At 42.4% G+C, this 23,114-nt stretch overlaps 1 protein-coding gene across 1 annotated transcript in view; it reads right to left on the reverse strand.

Annotated features, from left to right (window-relative positions):
• Nucleotides 1-3,803: 3,803 nt before the first annotated feature.
• VAPA (VAMP associated protein A) overlaps nt 3,804-23,114 on the reverse strand; it is a 45,194-nt gene continuing 25,883 nt past the window's right edge. Inside the window, exons 3-6 of the mRNA XM_024200839.3 lie at nt 17,837-17,940; nt 13,012-13,092; nt 8,488-8,664; nt 3,804-7,144 (exon numbers count right to left, since the gene is read on the reverse strand). Of these exons, the coding sequence (XP_024056607.1) occupies nt 6,986-7,144; nt 8,488-8,664; nt 13,012-13,092; nt 17,837-17,940 (521 nt within the window). The 3' untranslated portion in view covers nt 3,804-6,985. The remainder of the gene's footprint in view (nt 7,145-8,487; nt 8,665-13,011; nt 13,093-17,836; nt 17,941-23,114) is intronic.

Below are 23,114 nucleotides of genomic sequence, written 5' to 3' on the forward strand. Positions count from 1 at the left end.
TGTGAAAATGTTCAGAAAACAGTGGGGGGGAGAGGAGAACAGAACTCACTTTTAACAATTGCCGAGACCTCTGTTCTGTAATTCATTAGCTAGCATTTAATTGCACTAATACAGCATTACCAACCCCCATATTTCAAAAATAATGAGTCAGGCCCTAAAAATTCGTGATTTAAAAAAAACACTCAATTGGTATGTCAAAACGTGGGGAGGGATGGTTATTTGCCATCTGTTTTTTGAGCCTTTAGGGGTAACATGCATGTTTTTCTTGGCAACTATGAAGGCTAGAAACTTTTTAAAAATGAAAACTGAAATTCTCACTCAAATGACTAGTATCTGAAGATGTGTGGTTTTCCTTAAAACTCTAGACTTTCCCCAAAAACTCACAAGACATAGTAATGCTGTTATTATTCTAAGAATATGTAGCTATCACTATGAAAATCTGTATGTAGAAGTAATTCAGTGTCTGAGGTAAACCAGAGAAAATAAATGAGTATAGTATTGAAAGTATGATTTGTGAGAACCATTTTACTTCAGACCAACTCATGTGCACCTCACTCAAGACTCAAAACCTGAAATTTATGACCAGTGCACGGATGCATCCTGTCATACAGCAAGTGGTCTCATTTCCTAGATTACAATGGAAGTACCTCTCATTCAGCATTGACCATTAACCACAAGTACCACTCGATTCTGAAAAAGTGACGAAACATAGCTTTGGTGGCTCCCCAAGTTTGTCACTGATTTCCAAATTAATGGTCTAAGAATGGAAATAAAAACTGTTTTGTTTTTTTTTAATGGTGTCATTTTCTGCAAATTAAGCCTAGAATTGAAAAGCCAAGAGTGGTCCTTTTCTTCTCACGCATCATCAGCTAAAATAAAAAAGACCTATATTACTGAGGGCAAAAGTAGTACTTACATGTGCAAATCAACTGTTTTCAGTAGCTTTGTAACAAGGATAGCTGATTGTAACAAACAATTCTGTTAATGCACACTAAGAAATAGAATCCAGCTCACATTTAGCTGTACAGAAGAAACATAAGCTATGTGTAACACTACCCTGCAATTCAGACTATAGGAACATGAATGGCAGTATGGACCACAATGCTGGGGTGTAATGCCTGTGTGTGGACGTTGCATGCACAAATTAAAAGGTTACTAGTTTTCATTAATGTAGGCCTGTTTGAAGAGGACTAAAGCCTGGTCTACACTGGGGGTGAAATCGACCTAAGATACGCAACTTCAGCTACAAGAATAGCATAGCTGAAGTCAACGTATCTTAGTTCGACTTACCTCACGTCCTCACACTGCAGGGTCGATTGCTGTGGCTCCCCCGTCGACTTTGCTTCCGCCTCTCGCCGAGCTGGAGTTCAGCAGTCGAAGGGAGAGCAATCGGGGATCGATTTATCACGTCTACACTATGCAGTCCATACTTGTCCACAATGCTGGGGTGTAATGCCTCTGTGTGGATGTTGCATGCACAAATTAAAAGGTGGGTAGTGTATACGTACCCTCAGGTTTGAACTATGAACCCTTTAGTTGATGCCTGCAGTTTCCATATAGAGGAGTTAAAAGCTCAGCACTTTGGTGTGTACTGTCATTCACTGCCCCACAGTCCAAACCACAGGGAAGCATAGACAAGCCCTTAGTTGCCAAAGCTAGCAGATAAGAATCAATAGACTAAAAACTGTTCTTTGTGCAAGATGCCATTTTCACATACCCACTTCTCTGATTAAATCTACACTTAGGACATGTTTACAAAGACAACCCATCCACTATCTACGTACTTTTTATATAGCCCTCAAAACGTGAACAACTTTCAAGTATTTAAAAATAAAATTATTTCTATTTCCTTACCTCATATAAGAAATAGCTTGATTATAGTGTGGTTACGTTAGTTGGTTTTGTGCATGTGCAAAGAACTCATTTGAAGGGAAACAGTAAAAAAAAAAAAAAAGTTTTGCATTTACTTTTGTGGTTAATTTCATGGTCATACTTATTTCTTTCAGGACTCCAGAACTGTGGAAGTTCGGTCACCTGCACTCAGCCTCTCTGTATTGGTCAATAGCTTATTATACTATACTAGTAGAATATAGCTGTGATGGCAAGTCAGTCAAAGAGGGAGAGGTGGTTTCTCTCAAGAAGCTGTGACCAACCCCATGAAAAGATACGAACACTGGGAGTGATTTGTTCAGTGTCCTTGCTAAGATGGGCTGCTGTGTTTTGTACTAGTTGTAGCTGTAGCTATGAGAGCACGTGGCTTCCTTCCTAGATATGAATTGCAACAAATAAGCCAGGAGGACATGAATGCAGAGCACAATGGCTAGGTCTGTATCATATAAAATGAGATACAATCTTTTGCCATAGATGGAAGTGGCTGTTTAGACATCCAGTAGCACTGAGGACCACAGGTTTTACAATACAAGGGCAAATGCCCTTGGTCATGGGCGATGAGATACCATAGCAGCACCTCCATCTTGCATGAGTTCAGCTGTAGCCAGCTGCTTTTCATCCAGGTGATAAGACTTCAGCAAAGCATTTAAAAAGCTGGGAAAGGGTGCTGTTTATGTTTAACTGAAAAGTGCTGTGGAGCTGGATGGCACCTGTGTACTATCCACACATGAGCCTCTGTTGTCTCACCAGCTCTCCCAATGGCTTCACACAGATGTTGAATAAGATAAGGAGATACCTGCATTGTGGGACTCAATAGGCAAGCACTGTGGAGGTGGCAGACCAGTAATTCACGATTCACTAGATTCCATTTGAAAGGAGGGACCCAAGCAATTTCAGGACGTTTCCATTTAACCATACAGCTTCTTGAAGACAGGACACTTACATTTGGTGACTCTATGGTACCAAATACCACAAAGGTCCAGCAGGTTAAGTATGGATGTTAATTCCTTTGTCTATGGATAGGTCATCCAAAGTAACAAGTGCTATCTCTGTACTATGCCCCAGCCTGAAGTGTAACTGAAGGAGCTTAGAGTGACAGCTGACGGGACAGCAGAGATTATTTGCTATCTTTTTGATTTGCTTGCTTAGAAAATGGAGGTTCTATCTTTTAACATCCAGGAAAGGCGGGGGTCAATTGCAAAAGATTATATGCCAACTGCCATCAATAGTGAAATAATGATTTCTACTTGTGGGAATTGATTTAATTCTTGAAAAGAGTGTTTTGTGTTTTTGTTCATGGATTCTGCTTGTTGGTCTTGGTTGTCTATACGTGTTCTCCATTAAACTAAAAAAAGTTGGAGAAATTGTGCATTTAACTTCATACATGACTTCATGGTCTATCATTTTAGCCTGGCTGCGTATGATCTTTTCTGTGAAATAAGAGGATAATACCTCACAGTGAGAGGTGGTATATTCTGGAGTAAATCAGAGGCAGTCTGGATTTATGAAGCAATTTAGACTCCTAGAAAGTGCTACAGGGGGACTTTGCTATTTACTAAAGCAGTAGACTCCATCTTCTTCACCTCCTTGGTCAGAAGGCTGTTAGATGAGTATAAAAGCAAACAGATAAGCCCAGAGGGTTCCAATATAAATACAAAAGAAGGTATGTTATTTTTTACCACAACACTCAGTATATTTTTAGTTTGTTTACTGTGTCTGACTAGCCAACATGTGAAAACTGATCACTAACAGTTTACTGCTAACTTTATGCTTAAATTATTTATCAACATTAGCTATAACAAACAAGGCAGTATGGCAAGCTGTACAGCAAACTAGGTACACCTATTTGGCACAGAAACACAGATCTACTGTATAAACTCGAATCAGTAAGTCTCAAAACAAAAAAGACACTGTCACATTTTTAATAGTTTATTAACACTTTATGCTTTGTAATACCCTTAAAACCTTTATAATAAGTTTTGCTTACCGATGTTATCCTTTCCCATTTGGCAAAGGCCTTTTGCCCCCTGAGAGACACTAACAGAGCTGAAGCTAGTGTTTTGTTGGTTTATTTCCTGTATGCACATCCGCTTCAATCATAGCAGGAACATGCAAGACTGACTGACAGCGCTTGTCAACTGCTTTTAGAGAAGCAGTAGGAATGCATAAAAAGATTGCACATTGGTACAGGTTGCAGAGTATTTTTTTTAATGTGCTCGATAAAGTGGTAGACTAATTTATTTACTATAGTAATTTTGAAGTAGGTTAAATTTGGGATCTAAATTACTACAGAAATGCATTAAAAGACAATGAAGTATTTTCTATTTAGCTGAATTTCTGAAGTGTTATACATTTTTTAAAGTGCTATATCCATAAAAAACTTAACATACTGTACTATGTATTTGGGATCAAGAGGTTTTTGTTAACATCTTGCCCTAGCGGGCAAGCAAAAATTCAATCTGTGTTCTCCATTAAACTAAAAAAAGTTGGGGAAATTGTGCATTTAACTTCATACATGACTTTATGGCCTTTATCATTTAACCGTACTCTCACTATTAGCAGTGGGGATTATATTTCCCCATGCTGACATACACAAATAAGCAGGCACACAAATTAAGAAGTTCTAACCATTTCAGGAACAGACAAACAATTTAATCCATATTACATAATTCACTGAATACAGTTGATCTCATCCAAAGTCACTCCTGAGAGCAAAATAGTTTTAGCATTACATTTTATATACAGCTATGAAGGATTACTGGAAACCAAAAGAGTCTCCTTATATCAGGAGCACCTCATGTTATGTATATTGTTACGATGCCTGTTTGCATTTTTAGTCTGCACATATTACTTCAAGCATAACAATTTCTAGCTGCTTTGTATTTATAAAAATTCATATTAATTGGCTGATTTTATAATCATTTTTATCTCAATATAGGTGCCCTTTTCCATTCTAAAGTACTGATGCCAGACATCCAACATAAATGGGCGGCACTGAGAAATGACTTTCTCTGCTCTATAGCCCTGAAAATGCTGGGCATTATTACAAATCTTTGCATACACTAGTTTATGATTGCTTTGTCTGAAGCAAACTACATCCTGCACACTATAGCTTTTTTGTTACATGTTATCAGCTTTCCTTTAAGGAACAGGCTTATACAGTCAGATGTATCACCATTTTGACAGAGCACAAGTTGGAGAATTGTATTGGTTTCTGAATCAATGGAATCAAAATAATCAAGACTTTAGAATATTTTTCCAGTCATTAAGCTGAGAGGAGACTTGAATGCAGATACTGGAACATACAAATGGAAACATCTGTACTTGCATGCTTTTAAGTGAAAGGATAAGCATTATTTGTATTTTCTTTGTTGTCTTCCTTGTACATATGCAAGATGTTTTTATAAAAGTTTACCACAGATAGCAATGACAGAACATGATGTAATTATATTTTTCATTAAAAAGCACTAGAAATCAAAGGCAATCAAGATAATGAATGTTTCCCTAGAACATTTTTCTCAGCTACACAATGTGTGTATACACCAAGGTCTAACACACTTAGCTGCACCACATCAAGTCAAGCTGTCCAAGTACATACACAATTTTGCTTACAGGAGTATATCCCTTCCAGAATTTGTCATTTTACAAGTAATTCCCTGTGTTGGATTATGCTTGGTCAGAAGTATGGATATATTTTTTTCCAATACTACCATCTACTTGGTTTTATGACCTGTATATCAGAAATGAGGCAAGACGTAAGATTAAGTGCAGGGAAGCATTTCAGACCCAATAAATGCATTCTCTAAAACTTAGATATATATGGTTAATAACAGGTAAATTTGCCAAGAGTTGCATGAAAGTTTTTTTGTTTGTTGTTTTTTTGGGTTTTTTGGGGGGAAGTTAAATAATTGAGGCTTGCTCAGCAAACATCAACTCCACTGCATCATGGAAATTCATTATGGGTGTTTGAATAGAAAAAAAATGTATTTAAGAATATCAGTTAAAACGGAGTTACGAAGAGAACTGATAGATTAGTAAACTTGAATAGTGTACTCTTTATGAAACCAAAGGAGAATCTGCCCCTGGAAGACACCCAACAGACCCAAAGATGCAACAGAAGGTTGACTGTTATACACCCACACAATCCAAGTAAATATTTAAAAACCAGATACTGAAAACATTTGTCTCCCAATATTTATACCTGCTGGATACCCACATTATCTCCATGTCTCAAAATAAGTTAGATAATTATCTGTTCTATAGATGAAAGCAGCCAAAAAACTGTTCAGAACTTCATAAATAGAATGGGAACCCTTAATGTTTTTTTCAAGCTTCAAATACAACAGTCTAAGCCAAAGATTGAAAGTAAATTGAAAAATATCCATTTGTTACAAGAAGCAAATTACCATGAACAATGAATTTGTTAGGAATCCCTCTAAAAGTATGACACACACAAACAGGCTACCCAGCAGAAAAATCTGTTAATTTTATTTCTGTTTTAATGCTAAATATCATGGGACAGGATTGTAAGGATGAAAAACTGCCAATAACTGCGCCTCACAAGGGATAAGAAAGAAATTCTGCCATGATATTAGCAAAGTAAGGTAAAGGAGAAAATTTACACAGTAAGAGGCACCATTTCCCCCCAGAAAACCTCTTGTCATATTCCTGAACAAGTGGGATTAGCAATCTAATAAATCATTTTTCAAGAGGTAACAGCAACAGATAAAATTTTAAAGGATTATTAAAATAACATTTACAAGACTCTGAACAATTTTTGAACTCTTATTAAAACCACAGAAAGAAAGAACAATTCTTTATTTATGAATTTTCATAAAGGACTGAATGTGCAACTGACACCTGCTATTGATGATTTAATGTACAATTTTGTCCAGTAGCCGAACAGTTTGTCTTTTTTTATATTGTGTTTTCTAACCGTGCGAGATCATTAAAGGCAAAGCCTGTATGACGCTGTACACAAAAATGGTCACTTGGGCCATACTACCAATGAAGTGGTAGGTAAACAGAGCTTTTTCTGGCCAAGAAAAAAAAAGGAAGCTGCATTCTGCATGCTTCTCTCTCTCTCTCTCTCTTTTTACAAGATGAATTTCCCTAGAAAGAATCCAATGAAAATGGCTGCAATTACAACAAGAAGTGAAGGAAGAGGATTGGAGCCATTCTCTCTGAGGGCCAAGGCTGTGGGTGATCCAGATTTATCGGAGTGTGTTACCTTTCTGAGCCTCAAGCCTTCCTCCTGAAAAGAACACATGGAAGAAATTCATGAATATGGAATCATAGTCTTCTTAATGGTGAAAATTTAACCAGGAGACTGAATCTCTTTGGTAAGTATTTCAACCAGGTCATACTAAATCATTTTAGAAGTGTAGCTGTACTATTACTTTTTAAATTGAAAAAAAATCAAGATACTGCAAGATTCAAAATAAGTGTACATTTATCAAGTTACAATTTCTCTTTTCCAATACCTAATCCACATGTATTCCACCCTGTTTGTGTATATAACTATTAGTAAAAGTAATAAAACTCTTATCTTGCACACGGGAAAATCCATCTTTAATTTACACAAAAATTTTAAGTAAATGAAACAACTCCTCAATAGCTAATATTTATATTTTGTGGTTTCCCCATGTGCTTTGATATCACAACTACTGTTTAGGAGTTAGCTTTATTTCAGATTTCTTTATACATTAAAATGTTATTATTGACAATATAGGAACTGTCATACCCAACAGTTACAATGACAACATATAATTGTGTACTGATAAGTTATAATTATGGAAGTAATACTACTACTACTACTACTACACAAAGCTTGCAGAAAGCAACACCACATTGAATACAAATAGTAAGTGAACAATCAAGTGATTTTGTAAGCTAAAATTCTGTGATCTGCAATGCTGTTGCATTGGTTCTCAACTATATGCGCCCGAGTACCTAATAAATAGACCCAAAATATTGTGAAAACAGATAATAGTAAGTTTTTATGAAAAGCTGTAATGGAGTGGAAACTATAAAGACACCCAGGATGTTTGAGTACCACCTTGGAAAACGGCACTTCTTATTCCACTACATCTTAAAAATATATATAATTGGTATAGTTTCAAATTCTCATCAGTGGAAAGAAAAAGATACTGACCATAAACAACTGATGAGTGTTTACATTTAACATTAACTTGTGCTGCACACATTCATGGAATAATAATTCCTAGATGATTTATAAACCGGTTTAAAAATAAGCTCACTTACTTCTGAAATTGACACAGAAGTGGAGTTTTTAGATGAGGAGAAGTGATAGCTTAGCTAACAGTGCTGCTGAAGAAATAGCTACATTTGATCAATCCCTATTTCTTAGGAGAACAAGAAAATTATATAGCACATGATCCTTGTTATACAGATAATTGTACCTACTTTGTTCATTCTAAGAAGTATTCCCCAAAGTATTTCCCCTTTTTAAGTTTTATGCAGAAAAAACTTCAAAAGTTAAGTTTTATCTGCATGCATCTATACAAATCCATGTCTTTTAATCACCTGTTTAGGAGTAACTCATTTTAATAGGAAACTCATTACAACAGAACTTACTCTCAGGTGCCGATTTTCATCTGACAGTTTCATCACATCAGCCTGAAGTCTTTTGCACTCTTCCACTAATTTCCTTGTTTCAGTATCATTAAGAGAGACACTATGTGGTTTTGGCATCGGTCCATCCTGTTTAGATGTATTCAGGACTGGGGCAGATTTGCTTGCTTCTACATCATTCTGCAAATATTAAGAATAACCTGAGAATTTTAATTTTCTAGATCCAAAGAAATATTTACAGCTTAATATAAACATTGAAAAAATTAAACTACTGCTACAATGTATTTCAAATGAAGTTCATATCTGAGGTCATCCAAAACACAGCATTAAAAGGCACAATAATATAGCATTGTTTGCATTTAGCACAATGCCACTGAGAAAAAAGCCAATCCTTATACTTCTTGAGTTAACACTGACCCAACAGGCATCCAAATGATAACATAAGATGTGAACTTCCATTTTTATATAAAAGGAAAAGAAAAAAATTAAAAGGAAGCAATAAAAAACGGCTAAAATTAGAAAGATGAAATCCAGGACACACAAGTTCTGTTAACGATTGAGGTATAATAAGGAAATAAAAATATTTTTAACTTTGAGTGCTTCCCATGCAAGGAGCTCAAAGCACTTTACAAATATTGATTAAACCTCACAGCAACTCTGAAAGGAAGGATTCCACTCATTTTGAATATGGGTGAACAGAAGCAAAGAGGTTAAGTGATTGCACAAGGTCACGCAACAAGACTGTGACAAAGCTGGAAATATAATCCAGGAGTCTAGATTCCCACATCCCTGCTCTAGACGTTAAACAATCTCCAGTGGACATTAAAAATACCATTCCATACAGTGGTGACCTGGATTAACTATACAGTTAAATGGAATTATAAAACAAATGGAGATAATAGTATTTAATATCATAGTAAATTATGTTAGCACTACTGTATTTTTTCCTGATGAACTATGCAGTTACTTTTACTTAGGTCACCACTCTATTGCACCTCTTCAAATAGCAAGTAAGCAGTCTGAAAGTTAAATACCAAATCAAACAAAGATGATAAATAACTAAACTTAGGCCTGGTCTACACTAACCCCCCAATTCGAACTAAGGTACGCAACTTCAGCTACGTGAATAACGTAGCTGAAGTCGACGTACCTTAGTTCGAACTTACCGCGGTCCAGACGCGGCAGGCAGGCTCCCCCGTCGACTCCGCGTACTCCTCGCGCCGAGCAGGATTACCGGAGTCGACGGCGAGCACTTCTGGGTTCGATTTATCGCGTCCAGACAAGACGCGATAAATCGAACCCAGAAGTTCGATTGCCTGCCGCCGAACCAGCACGTAAGTATAGACAAGCCCTAAATATAGCAATTATGTAAAAACAGAAGATATCTTGATTTCAATATGCAGAAAAAACAAAGTTCTTCATAATTAACTGAACTTCATTAGTAACAATTCAAGCTGCTACTGGTTATCTCATTACACCTGCTTACATTTTACAACATATTCTACTGTATGGTCATAAAGAGCCTAAGGGCCAAATCCTGCTGTCTTCCATAGGTAGTACCCATTAGATTCAACAAAATTACTTGTGTGAGGAGAGCACGATATGGCACTTAGTTTATTGCTGGTTTGCGAGCTAACTAGGAATTGCTTTAAAACACACAAACTCCACTAGAGCTCTATAGCTTTTAGCTCCCAGGAACAAACCTGCTTCTTCTGCTGTCTGACCTCACTGACTGGTTCCTTCATGTCAATCTTCTGGCTATAACTGACAGGTGTCTGAAGAAAGTTGCTGCTCACTGGAGTGAAATACTTGTATCCTGGTGTAGGTAAATCCTGAGGTGGCAGGTGAGCCATACCCTCAGTACTCGGCAGTTTTCTCATTGCAAGATTTAAGGGAGTGACTAAATCAACGGCTAAAGGATTAGGTTCTGCAACCCCACGCTGCTACTCAGAAAAACAAACATTATGTACAATAAGTAATATAAAGGTACCAAGTACAAAAAGTTTTATACAATTAATTGCAACCTTCATTTGACCCCTTTGTGTGTGTATCCATTATAATGCAGACTTTAATTATATCACCACATACTATTTTTTTCAAATGAACTTCTGCCTCATTCCGTGGACAAGATGGATGGTTCTTAGGGCTCTGAAATGAATGAGGCTGTTGTCTGCAAGACCCCTGCCTAGGCTTATGAATGCAGAGACAGTTCCCAAATCAGAATTGACAATATTGAGGTAGCATGCTTTCAATACACAGGCCTGGGAGTTCTACTCTTCAAAGTCCTGCTCCCTTGTAATTTCTGAGTAACTGACAGCAAATTGTTATTTTGAATGTCAGACAGTGCAGAGAGGACAGGGCTTCTTCAATTTACACAGCTTGAAATTACCATCTGCCACACAATTTGAATGGATTTTGGTGCAGACAGGTAAAAAGTTGCATCTTTCTAATCTGTATTTCCCTTCCTTACTGCTGACCTGAAAGATGTACATAGGGCCCAAGAGTATCTGTACTAAGCCCAAGTGCAGCACCTCCTTTTTGAGGAAAACTGAACTCAAAATTACAGGTTTGAAATGACTGATTAAAGTTCATTTTTAAATGTACATCAATACTTTCATTAATATTCAAATAAAGTTTTAGTGTATGAAAGAAGTCTTGCACATAATACTGAAAAGTCTCATTTGTTTACCCAATCTGTTGAAACAGCCAAGAATATTAAAGTATCAAAATGAGGGCTGAAAATTAATGCAATATTTATCTATTGATATTCTTAAAACTCACAAATTCTAAACGTCGTACCATCTGTAAGGGCCACACCACAATTTGTAATAACTGTATCCACAGAAAGTTATTCCTCCGAGGCAAAGGCTTATTTAGCACAGCTCACCAACTGTACACCAGTATGTTCACTTAATATGGTATAACAATTTCCTGTTTCATGTTTGCAGTGTTGTTGTAGCCATGTTGGTCCCAGGAATATTAGAGACACAAGGTAGGTGTTCTTTTATTGGACCAGCTTCTGTTAGTGAAATACAAGCTTTTGAGCTACACTGACCTCTACTTCAGGTCAACTTCAGTTTGTCCAATAGAAGATATTACCTCACCCACCTTGTCTCTCTAATTGTATACTAAGTACGTATATACTTGTTCAGAAGCCGAATTTTTATTTTGTAAAAAAGGGAAGCACCGGAGAAGGGGGTCGGCTTATGAACGGGTATAGAGAGGGAGAGGTGGGACACAGCCCCTCCCCCCAACAGAGGGAGTAAGAAGAGGCTGCACAGCCAGCAGAGCCAGAAGGGAAGAGGCGGGGCCAGAGTCTCTTCGCTTCTGGCCACACTGCTCTCCCCCCAGCCTCTGAAGCAGCTGTAGCTCTGGGGCTGGCAGGCTGCAGCCGTGCCATTCGGTCCCGCCCCCCAGAGCAGGCTGGGCCGCGCCACCTGGCCTGACGGAGTACGCCGCGGCCGTGCCGCCCGGTCCAGCCCGCTGGAACATGCTGCGGCTGCGCCGCCCAGTCTGGCCCACCAGAGCAGGCTGCCCAGCCTGCCGGAGCAGCTCCAGCCAGGCCAAAGACATCCTCCCCTGGCCCTCCCCAGATAAGGTGGGAAGGGATGGGATGGGGAGAGTGTGGGTGTCCCAGGCTAGGGGTGGGGTCATGTGGGGGGTGGTCACAGGGGTTACTCCCCTGACCCCCAGCTTCTCCCCCCCAAAAAATTTCCCCACCAGTTGCTGTCCCGGCCCGTCAGGGTAAGCAGCTGGCGCGCCAGGACACTTTGTTTACTTAGGTTTACCTCCGTGCCTGCGGACACTCGAGGTAAACAAACCATCTCGGCCCACCAGCGGCTTATCCTGATGGCCCAGGAGCCAAAGTTTGCTGACCCCTGAATTATTTTCCATTTTTACTTATCCATCTGGGGGGGAGGAGGGGGTGTCAGCTTATAAACGAACCGGCTTATGATTGAGTATATACGAATTCAGTTCCTCACCAGAATGGTAAAGTTAATTAAGTTAAAGGGGAATATGTGGGACTATGAAATAAAAGCTATAGGATAAAAGAGGGACACTTGTCAAATAAATGTTAAATTTGCCTTCCTTCCCCTATTTCCAGGCCTATTCAAGTTAGATGACAAGTACACTCTTGCATTAGACAACATAGCCTGTACTATACTGAGGTATAAAAATACAAGAACCCCAATGGAGAATAGTACAGGGTAAGTTCGGTTGCTTTTAAAAAATATGGCTCCAATATTTCAGAGCTAACCATTTATCTCAAGAGCATGTTCAGATTTTGTAAAACCATATGTAGTGAAAGACTGCAAAAAGCCAGCTAGCAATGTGTTTAGGGGTTAAGAAAAAACTATTTTTTTAAATTAAGTTACCCGTTTGCTAATTTTCTTACTTTTGGTATCTGGGACATTCAGCACAATGTTTATTATCATAGCATCTTTAAAAACACTCAGATCCACGATAAACTGAAATTGCTGCAAGATCTTAAAAGGCTAATATAACATCACTTAGTTTCTGACTTACCAGTTTATCATTTTCGTTGGGCATTTCAAACACACATCTCAATTTGGAGTCCATTAGGTCATCCGGTTTTGCCTCTTTCCACTAAAATGACAATTTTTATGGTTATTTAACGTACAAGGTTCATGCAAACCAAACCCAAACATTTCCTAAGTGATTTGCTTTTATACCTTCTCAATACTCAAGTTTGAATATTGCCTTTTTTTCCAGCTACAATTTTCAGACTCTAGCTTTTAAACAATTCTCATCACCACTATTCTACAAATTATAATGAATAATGGAAGCTAGAGATGTGTAAAACTAAAGTCTGGAAATAAAGATGAAAAACAGGCAACATTATGAAGCAACTTTTGATTTTAAAAGCAAAGAACTAAAAGACGTTTTGCTAAAATACAGAAAAAAGTCTGTACTGTATTTTATAATGGCAGTATTATCTCCTCATTAACATGATACTATATTTTCAAAAACACCTTTCAGAGTAATTTTATTACTACAGGAGATCAGACTAGATGGGTCACAGTGGTCCCTTCTGGCCTTGGAATCTATGAATCAATTAGTTCTCCTTACCCTAGATTTCTGAATTAAAATTACCACTTTGCAGCTTTTAATACATTACTGTTTGGGCCTATAGAAATATTTCATAGCAGCTCATAAACATTCTGAATTATAGTACACTGTCAAATATACCCAATTATAAGAAAGGCTGGAATATCCCCTCCTTCCAGATAACTGGTATTTAAAATACTGCCACTTAAAATATGTCTTAGGCTTACTGAGTTCCAGATGTCAGCTGCAATTCTTGAAAACATCCACAACTATTCCCAACCCTCTACTGCTGCCAAACACCCTTTTTATGGCTAAGTAAGCATTTAAAGTTTAAAAAACAGTCAAGACTTCCTCCTAAGAATGGTAAACAAAAATGGCCCCCTACAAGCTTTAAGATTCAGAACAGCCACAAAAATTATATATGTCCACTAGGGGGCAGAGCTTAGTCAAATCACTCCCAAATAGAAATAAGTGTTTCCATGACACTAATGAATACAAAGAGGTATTACATACTGTCTTATCTGTTAAATAGAATATAAAGAATGTTTATAAAGGCATCCCAGGACACTAATATTATTAAGCACCACTCAGCACTGATCTGATATTGAAACCCTGTGATATATCAAGATTTTCTATAAATGAGTTGAGGAAAATTGTAGTATGTAAGATATAATTTTTTGGATGTTCATTTTAAATACACGGTGCGTCTTTCATAAGCCACTTGATTTTTTGGGAATAGATTTAATATTTCAAAGTTAGTTTACACCAAACAAATTATAATCCTAGCCAGACAGAAAAGCAGTTCAGACAACAACCTAGCTTTCTGGTGGCTACTTCATGTCCCTCCATCTTGAAACACTTTTTAAAAATTACTTACCTGTAATTGTTCTACAAAGATATACACCTCAACAAATAACTGCCCTTGGGTCTCCTGCTCCTGTGTATGGACACAGAGCAATTCCCTAGGCTCAATTTTTGAGCTGCTGGTTCCAGCATGGGCATATCTTGACCCACTTTGCTGCAGAAAAATGGCCCAATACTCCAAAAGTCAATTCCCTCTGAATTGGAGATCAAATTATTCCCAAGGGAACAACATTTAAAACAATAAAATATTAACCAGTTACAGATTACTCAATTCTGTTGGAATGAAATTGGTTGAAGAATCTGTTGAGGTGTTCATCTTCAAAAAACAGCCATTACAGATAACTATGCTCAAGGGATGCCTAAAGAAAAAATGAAGACAACATACAATTTTTAATAATCAAAGTGAACACTTTGAAAATGGTAATTTAATGGTGATGTGGAGAAGAGAGGTACTCTTTAAAATATTATAATATTTTTAAAACTGTGCAAGTTTTAATCAATCAATTTGTTTAAAAAAAGCTAAAGGGAAGACAAACAGGCATATTGAAAAGCTCCTAAAGAATGACAGAGTTTGGGAAGAAGTTCTGTAACATTAAATGTCTGTAAAACTCCATGCACCCCTAGGTTACTCCAAATATTGACTTCTGCTAGAGTCCAAACTAAGCAGTGGTACTTGGTATGTGCATGTAAATAATTCTATGGAGGTGGAAACAGATCTGAGGTTTGCTGCAGTAGGTGATTTACCTTGCACTAAGAGGGCTTCTGAAATTATCTTAAGAGATGAAAGCATTACAGATAAACAGAATCAGAGTTTGAAAAAGCCATATTCCATAAAAATCCCTTCCCCCCCTTTTTTCCAGAGGCATTTAAACTTGGCTGTACAACATTTGACAATCAAAGTGATTAATTTTCTGCAGCTTTAGAGCAGAGGGGTATTGAGAGTTAGTGTATTTTCAAGGATGGTAATTTAAAATAATGTTTCAGAAGTGAATTTTTATATCCTTCCTGGATAATGCCAATAATCCATGCAACCAGGATCCAACAGAGCATGGGTTTGGGACAAAAAACAGACAGGGAGCTCCACTGAGGTAGATTCTGGCTAAACTCTCCAGAAGCTTTAACAAAATCTGGAGGATTATGACTACTTCTGATGAAAAGAGGCCATACTGAACCCTTCAACTTCTGAGGAAAAGGAGATACAGTACAAGCCTGCTGGGCTCTAGTGAATTTAGTCTGGTTTCTGGCCTTTGCCCTTTTGTCTACTCTGAGTTACCCAGGTGAGCATCTTGGGAGTGCACCAGGGCTGACCAAGGAAGTTCTTGGAACCAGCACCAGTGGCAAGAGCCTCAGACCCATTCCCTGATCTGAAGGCACATGGTTACCAGATCCCTGGGGCCAGGGGGACTCACTCTCTCTCTGCCTCCTGAAGGAGACATTGAGGCCTTGAGGTTAGAGCACCCTTCAGAACTAACAGTAGTGGAACAAATCTCCAGAAATATGGACCATCCACCACTTCCTGGATCTGTGATGGTAGCTTTTCTTCCTAGAAGACAGTGCTCCAGCACACAAGATCTCTCAGGGCTGGTCCACACTGGGGCGGGGGATCGATATAGGAAACGCAACTTCAGCTACGAGAATAGCGTAGCTGAAGTCGACGTTTCCTATATCGAACTAAAAGTACCTACTTCGGGTCCACGCGGCGCAGGCAGGCTCCCCCATCGACAGTGCTTCCTCCTCTCGGCGAGCAGGAGTTCCGCAGTCGACGGGGGAGCGCTTCTGGGATCGATCTATCGCGTCCAGATGAGACACGATAAATCGATCCCAGAAGATCGATCTCTACCTGCCGAATTAGGCGGGTAGTGTGGACCAGCCCTCAGTGTTAGTGTTCTTATCTTTACTCTTAAAGGGAGCAGAGAACAGGATAAACACCTCTACAGGAATTGAGCCTTGGCTGAGGACTCAGATGGATCCAATGGGATCCTGGCACTGCTCCTAACCTTCAGGGTTCCTTAGCAATGAGGGAATCCCTAATACTTAGGGATCCAGTCACTGCACGGAATCCATGTTTGAAAAGAGGCTTCTACGGTGCTGATGAACATTCCAGTATCAATGGGGGTCCTAGAATCAACCAGCTCAGATCAGTTCTTTCTCCAGCACCAGTTGTACATGGCTTTAGTGGGTAATCTGTCTTTTGAGCCAGCTTTCAGAACTTGGGAATTTCTGAATAGCACAACCAACTGTTTGATCTGAAGTTAGTTGTGGGTCCTTGAATCCTAATTCCTGCATCATGAGGAAAGCCTGGATTTGTGTCTATATATCCAGGTAGGCCCCAGGTATACAAGTCCTGTACATGAAGCATCTATCTAGAAAGTGGACCTCCTCCATGTAAATCAAACAGCTAGTGTACATCAGCATGCTCCCTAGGAATATTGGAGAGGTATGAAATGACCAGGTTTAACTGGTGCATCTTCTCCAGGTCTTTGAAAACTGCATTGACTAGAAATCTCCTGATGCCAAGAATGAGATGGACTCAAGCCTACCTGTGCAATGGTTCAAAAAATTTGGATGAGAAGCCTAAAACTCCTAGTACCACTATAACAATAACTAAACTAAACTGAACAAATACACATGAAATATACAAGAGAAAGCCTTGGGAAAATTCAAGTTGAGATCTTTAGGCATGGGGCAAAATCATTTGCACTAACAGCTAAATGTGACAATAACTAAGGTATTGGGACCACACAGCCCTTATATACTCTGTGCTCTGAATGCTTTCCAGAAAACACCTGTACTTCAAAGACTAAAGGGTACATATCCCAACAATCGTATCTGTCAGCTCAACCTCAGGTATGTGCTTACTTCTACAAGAATGGAAAGTGAATTTGTAGTTTGTGCATATTTTTGCTTTCTTGGTCTTCCTATAGAAGGCGGCTTATCTTCTCCACCAGACTATTTTGATTCCCATTAGACTCTGTCCCAGCTGAACTTCTTTCACATCCAATAATGCCATTCTCATGTTAGAACTTGCCACTTCACACTTGCTTTGAACTCCTTCACACTAACCCTGTTTACTATCTGTTAACTGACTGCAAGGATCAGTAGGCCCATGCTGTAATACCCAAAACTAATTCATCCGAGCGTCATTCACATTCAATTTGCCTGCTATTCACCAAGCCCCATAAATAACTTTCAAACAAAACTCATTAAGCAAGTCAGAAGCACTAATGACATGATTTTGCATTTGTGATTCAAAACCTTGGATCACTTATTCACAGTAGTCAGAGAGTTCTTCAGAAAATGTCTGTTGAGTTTTGTTCCGGAGTAAGAATTACTTAAATTTGAACATAACATGTTTACCTATTACAGCAGAAACTGAATTTTAAGCAGGCAGCATATTCATGTTAATATGTTTACTTACCACTGCCTCCATATCTGAAGTGCTTGGTGGCGCAAAGATTGTCTGTACCATAAACTTGTGTTTACTCTTCTCATTTGGGTCATAGTCAAAAGGCTGTAACATTACTGTACAAAAAACAAATATAAGATTATTCATGGTTCTTCAACTGATCATTTAGTGCAAGCATATTAATCATTTTAGCTTTAATTCAATTCTCACTTGACTAGCCATTAACAAAGCCACAATGCAAATGAAGGGGAGGAATACACTGTAGCAACAGCTGTCAACTGGAACAAATCTTGCAGCTGTATAAATCCTAGAATTTACAACACTTAAAGCCCATATTTATAATAACCTGTTTTGATCTAACACTACAAACAGGCAGAACATTTTTTAATTTCTACCAGTACCAGAAAATATTTAAGATAAAGAACAAAAGTTTAATTTCCTTTAATCCATTTTTAATTCCTCTGCAATACAAACTGAACTATTTTATGGATCATAATTTGCTATCTGTATAGTCAGAAAAGGACAGTTATCTGATCCGTAACTGGCGTTCTTCGAGATGTGTTGCTCCTGTCTATTCCACAGTAGGTGTGCATGCTCGCCACGTGCACCGGTGCAGGAAGTTTTTCCCTTAGCAGTACCCGTAAGAGGGGAGCACTGCTGTGACCCCTGGAGTGGCGCCTCTATATCACGCTATAAGGGGAGCTGCACACTCCCCCCACCCTCAGTTCCTTCTTGCCAGACAACTCTGACAGAGGGGAAGGAGGGCGGGATGTGGAATAGACAGGAGCAACACATCTCGAAGAACGCCAGTTACGGAACAGGTAACTGTCCTTTCTTCTTCGAGTGATTGCTCCTGTGTATTCCACAGTAGGTGACTCCAAGCTATATATGATGGAGGTGGGTAGGAATTTAAAGGTTATCGGGACGAAGTACCGCCCTACCAAACCCTGCAGCATCCCGTACTTGGGAGACGATCGCATAGTGCGAGGAAAAGGTGTGGACAAAAGACCACGTGGCAGCCCTACATATGTCCTGGATAGGTACGTGGGCTACATAGGCAGCCGACGAGGCTTGCGCTCTCATAGAATGCGCCTTTATGATAGGCAGCGGGGGAACCCCCGCCAAGTCGTAACACGTGCGTATGCACGAGGTGATCCAGCGGGAAAGGCGCTGGGTGGAAACTGGTTGCCCCCTCATACGCTCGGCCGACAACAAATAGTTGCGAGGACTTCCTGAACGGCCTGATTCGGTCCAGGTAGAAGGCCAGCACTCTACATACGTCTAGCGTGTGTAGGCGGCGTTCCTCATTGGAGGAATGGGGCTTAGGACAGAGTACTGGTAGGAAAATGTCCTGATCCATATGGAAGGCGGAGACCACCTTCGGGAGAAAGACGGGGTGTGGACAAAGCTGGACCTTATCCCTGTGGAAAACCGTATACGGGGGTTCCGAGGTCAAGGCCCTAAATTCCAAGAACCGACGGGCTGAGGTGATAGCCACCAAAAATGCCACTTTCCATGAGAGATGGGACCAGGAACACGTGGCCAAGGGTTCAAAGGGAGGACCCGTGAGGTGGGATAACACTCGGTTCAGATCCCATTGCGGGACCGGGGCCCTGGCGTATGGAAAAGCGCAATCTAGGCCCTTTAAAAAATGGGAGGTTGATGAGAAAACACCGAGTAACCTTGCACTGGAGGGTGGAAGGCTGAAATGGCACTAAATGTACCCTGACGTAGGCAGGAGCTAGCCCTTGGGTCCTGAGGGACAGGAAGTAATCTAGAATAAGCTGGAGGGATGCGGAAGATGAGGAGGCGCCCCGCTCCCCCGCCCACCTGGAGAACCTAGACCAACTGGCAAGGTACGTGCGCCGAGTGGACGGCTTTCTGCTCTCCAGCAGAATTCGTCTTACATCCTCCGAGCACTTTCCCTCCTCCTCGTTTAACCCTGGAGCAACCACGCTGTCAGGTGGAGCGCGACCAGGTTGGGGTGGAGAAGGCATCCCTTCTCCTGGGAGAGGAGGTCTGGGTGAAGCGGCAGCCTCCGTGGGGGGGCCGCTAAAAGTTGCAGAAGGGTCCCGTACCAATGTTGACGGGCCCAATCCGGGGCTATGAGGATAACCCTCGACCTGTCTGCCTTTACTTTTTGCAAAACCCTATCAGTGGGAAGGGTGAAAAGGCATAGAATAGTTGGTCTGACCACCAGAGGAGGAATGCGTCCGAGATCGCCCCCCTTTCTGCCCCTGCCCTGAAGCAGAACTGGGCGCAGCGTCTGTTCTGGGCGGTAGCGAAGAGGTCGACCCGGGGAGCTCCTCACTCTTGGAAGAGCTGTTGGGCAACTTCCCAGTGGAGTGACCACTCGTATTGGTGGGAAAACACCCTGCTGAGGCGATCGGCTTGCACATTGCGTGCGCCGGGTAGGTGGTAGGCCCGTAGGGAGATATCGTGGGCTATGCAAAACTCCCATAGGTCCAGGGCGTCCCAGCACAGGGCCAAGGAATGTGTGCCCCCTTGCCTGTTGATGTAATACATCGTGGTCGTGTTGTTCGTGAGGACTCTGACCACCTTCCCGTGAAGGTGCAAACTGAACGCTACGCAAGCCAGGCGCACTGCCCTGAGCTCCCTGATGTTTATGTGCAGAGACAATTCCAATGTCGACCATCTGCCTTGGGTTTGAATGTCCCCTATATGGGCTCCCCAGCCCAGGTCCGAGGCATCTGACACCAGGTCTAGAGAGGAAGGGAGTTCTCGGAAGGGGACCCTGTCCAGCATATTGCTCGGGAGGGACCACCATTGCAGAGCGGCCACCACGTTGGGAGGCATCGTGACCACCTTGTCCAGGCTGTCCCGGGACTGGGAATACTGGGAGGCCAACCAAAGTTGGAGGGGCCTCATTCTGAGTCTGGCATGTCGCACCACGGATGTGCATGCTGCCATGTGACCTAGGATTTGAAGGCATACCCTTGCCGTCGTCACAGAGAAGGCCGTGACCAAGGCTATGAGAGCTTTGAGTGTCTCAAATCTGTCCCGGGGAAGAGAGGCTGCGGCCTCTAGGGAGTCTAGCAGAGTCCCTATGAAGTGTATGCGCTGAACTGGTACCAACGTGGACTTGGCCTCGTTCACCACTAGATCCAGACCCACGCATGTGGACAGCAGGAATTGCATCTGGGCCTGCATCTGGGACCGGGAGCTGCCCTTGAGGAGCCAATCGTCCGGGTAAGGGAAAATTTGCAGCCCGTTCCTCCGGAGGTGGGCTGCCACCACTGCTGTGCATTTGGTTAAAACCCTGGGGGCCGTGGAAAGGCCGAAGGGGAGGACCGCAAACTGGTAACGGTCCCGCCCTACCAGGAAGCGGAGGAAGCGCCTGTGACCCTCGAAAATATGGATGTGGAAATACGCATTCTGACGGTCCAGGGACGCAAACCAATCCCCCAGGTCTAAGGAGGGGGTGATGGAGGTCAGGGATACCATGCACAACTTGTAGCGGACCATAAACCTGTTGAGGTTCCGCAGGTCCAGGATGGGCCGGAGCCCGCCTTTTACCTTTGGGATCAGGAAGTACCGTTGCCCTGAAATTCCGCCGGTACCCTCTCCACCACATCTAGGTTGAGAAGGCGCGCCACCTCTTGGTTTAGGAGGGCAGCATGTTCCCGGTCCCCGAGGTCCTCCCGGGGCAGGGGGGGGTGGTGGTGGGTGGGGGGGTGAGGTGAACTGCAACATGTAGCCCCTGGAAATCGTGCTGAGGACCCACTGGTCCGACGTTATACGGGACCACTGCACTCGGAATGCAGATAACCGGTTGCAGAACACAAACTTTATTAACTGGGGGGCGTCCGTGGCAACAGGCCCTGTGGCCCCCCCCGCAAAGAGTCAAAACCACCTCGTCCCCTGTTTCTTGCCCTTCGAGGGGCCTGGTTGCGGGGCCGAGCAGGACTGATGCTGAGACCTGCGTCTCTGCTCCCTCGGTCGCTTAGGAGGGGGTTCATATCTGCCCCTAGCGGGGGGAGCGGAGGTCTGCGGCCTAGGTTTGTCCTTTGCTGGCGGGACATATAGGCCCAGAGTTTGCAGGGTGGTACGGGAGTCTTTCATCCCATGCAGGCGAACATCGGTTTGGTCCGCAAACTGCGCTTTCCCATCGAAGGGAAGGTCCTGCATCAGAGACTGAGACTCTGCAGACAGACCAGACAGGAGAAGCCAGGACGCCCTTCGCATGGATATGGCCGATGCCATAAAACGGGCTGCCGTGTCCGCTGCGTCCGAGGCGGCCTGGAGGGCTGCTTTCACCGCTGCAGCCACTTCCTCAACCAGAGCCTTGAACTCTTTCGTGTCCCACTCCGGGAGAAGAGGCTCGAACTTCGGTAAGACCCCTACAAGTTAAAATCATAGTGGCTCAACAGGGCTTGGTGATTGGCCACCCAAAGTTGAAAGCTTGCAGAAGAATAAACTTTCCTGCCAAAAGAATCTTGGCGTCTTTGTCCTTGGGGGTGGGTGCAGGCTGGCCGTGGCGTTCCCGATGGTTGACTGACTCCACCACCAGGGAGTTAGGTGCTGGGTGGGAGTACAGGTACTCATGTCCCTTAGCCGAAACAAAGTACTTTCTCTCCGCTTTCTTGGCACCAAGGAAGCTGGGGTCTGCCACAGGGCAGTCGATATGTTGGCCACATCTTGGTGAAGGGGTAGGGCCAAACGGCCCGGTGCCGAGGAGGACAGTACATCGAAAAGGGGGTCCAATGGCTCCTCCATCTCCTCAGCCTGGAGTTGGAGATTCGAGGCTACTCTTTTGAGGAGCTCCTGGTGAGCTTTAAAGTCCTCTTCTATAACAGACGGAGTTGCCGCTATGGTCTCCTCTGGTGCCGGCGAGGGTGCCAGGCCGGCTACCAGGGCCTCGGGAGGTGCCGCTGGTTCGACTCCCAAGACCGAGTCCGGGCCCAGTGCCGCCAGTTCGGTGCCCGTCGACTTCTGACTTTGTCGAGGAGGGGACACCGAATGGGTCTGGGATGCCCCGGCTACCGAGCGGGGTCTTACCTGGGCAGGCAATTGCAGCCACGGTGCCCACTGCCACCATTGGCCCTGCCACGGTGCCCCTTGCCACTGACCAGCTTGGGTGCCGAGCGGTGGAGGCTGCTCTTGGGGCCCAGTGCGGCTCGGGGACGGGCGGCTGGGTGCCGAGGCCGAGGTTGCTGTTGACCGCACGGTGCCGTAGGAGCGGCGGGAGTGTCTATGGTCGTGCCAGTGCCGACCTCGAGATCTGGACCTTGACGACGATCAGGAGCGGTACTCGACCGAAGTGCTGCTC

This window comes from Terrapene carolina, unplaced genomic scaffold, assembly GCF_002925995.2.
Source record: "Terrapene carolina triunguis isolate 2854851 unplaced genomic scaffold, T_m_triunguis-2.0 Scaffold58, whole genome shotgun sequence".
Classification (NCBI taxonomy): Eukaryota; Metazoa; Chordata; order Testudines; family Emydidae; genus Terrapene; species Terrapene triunguis.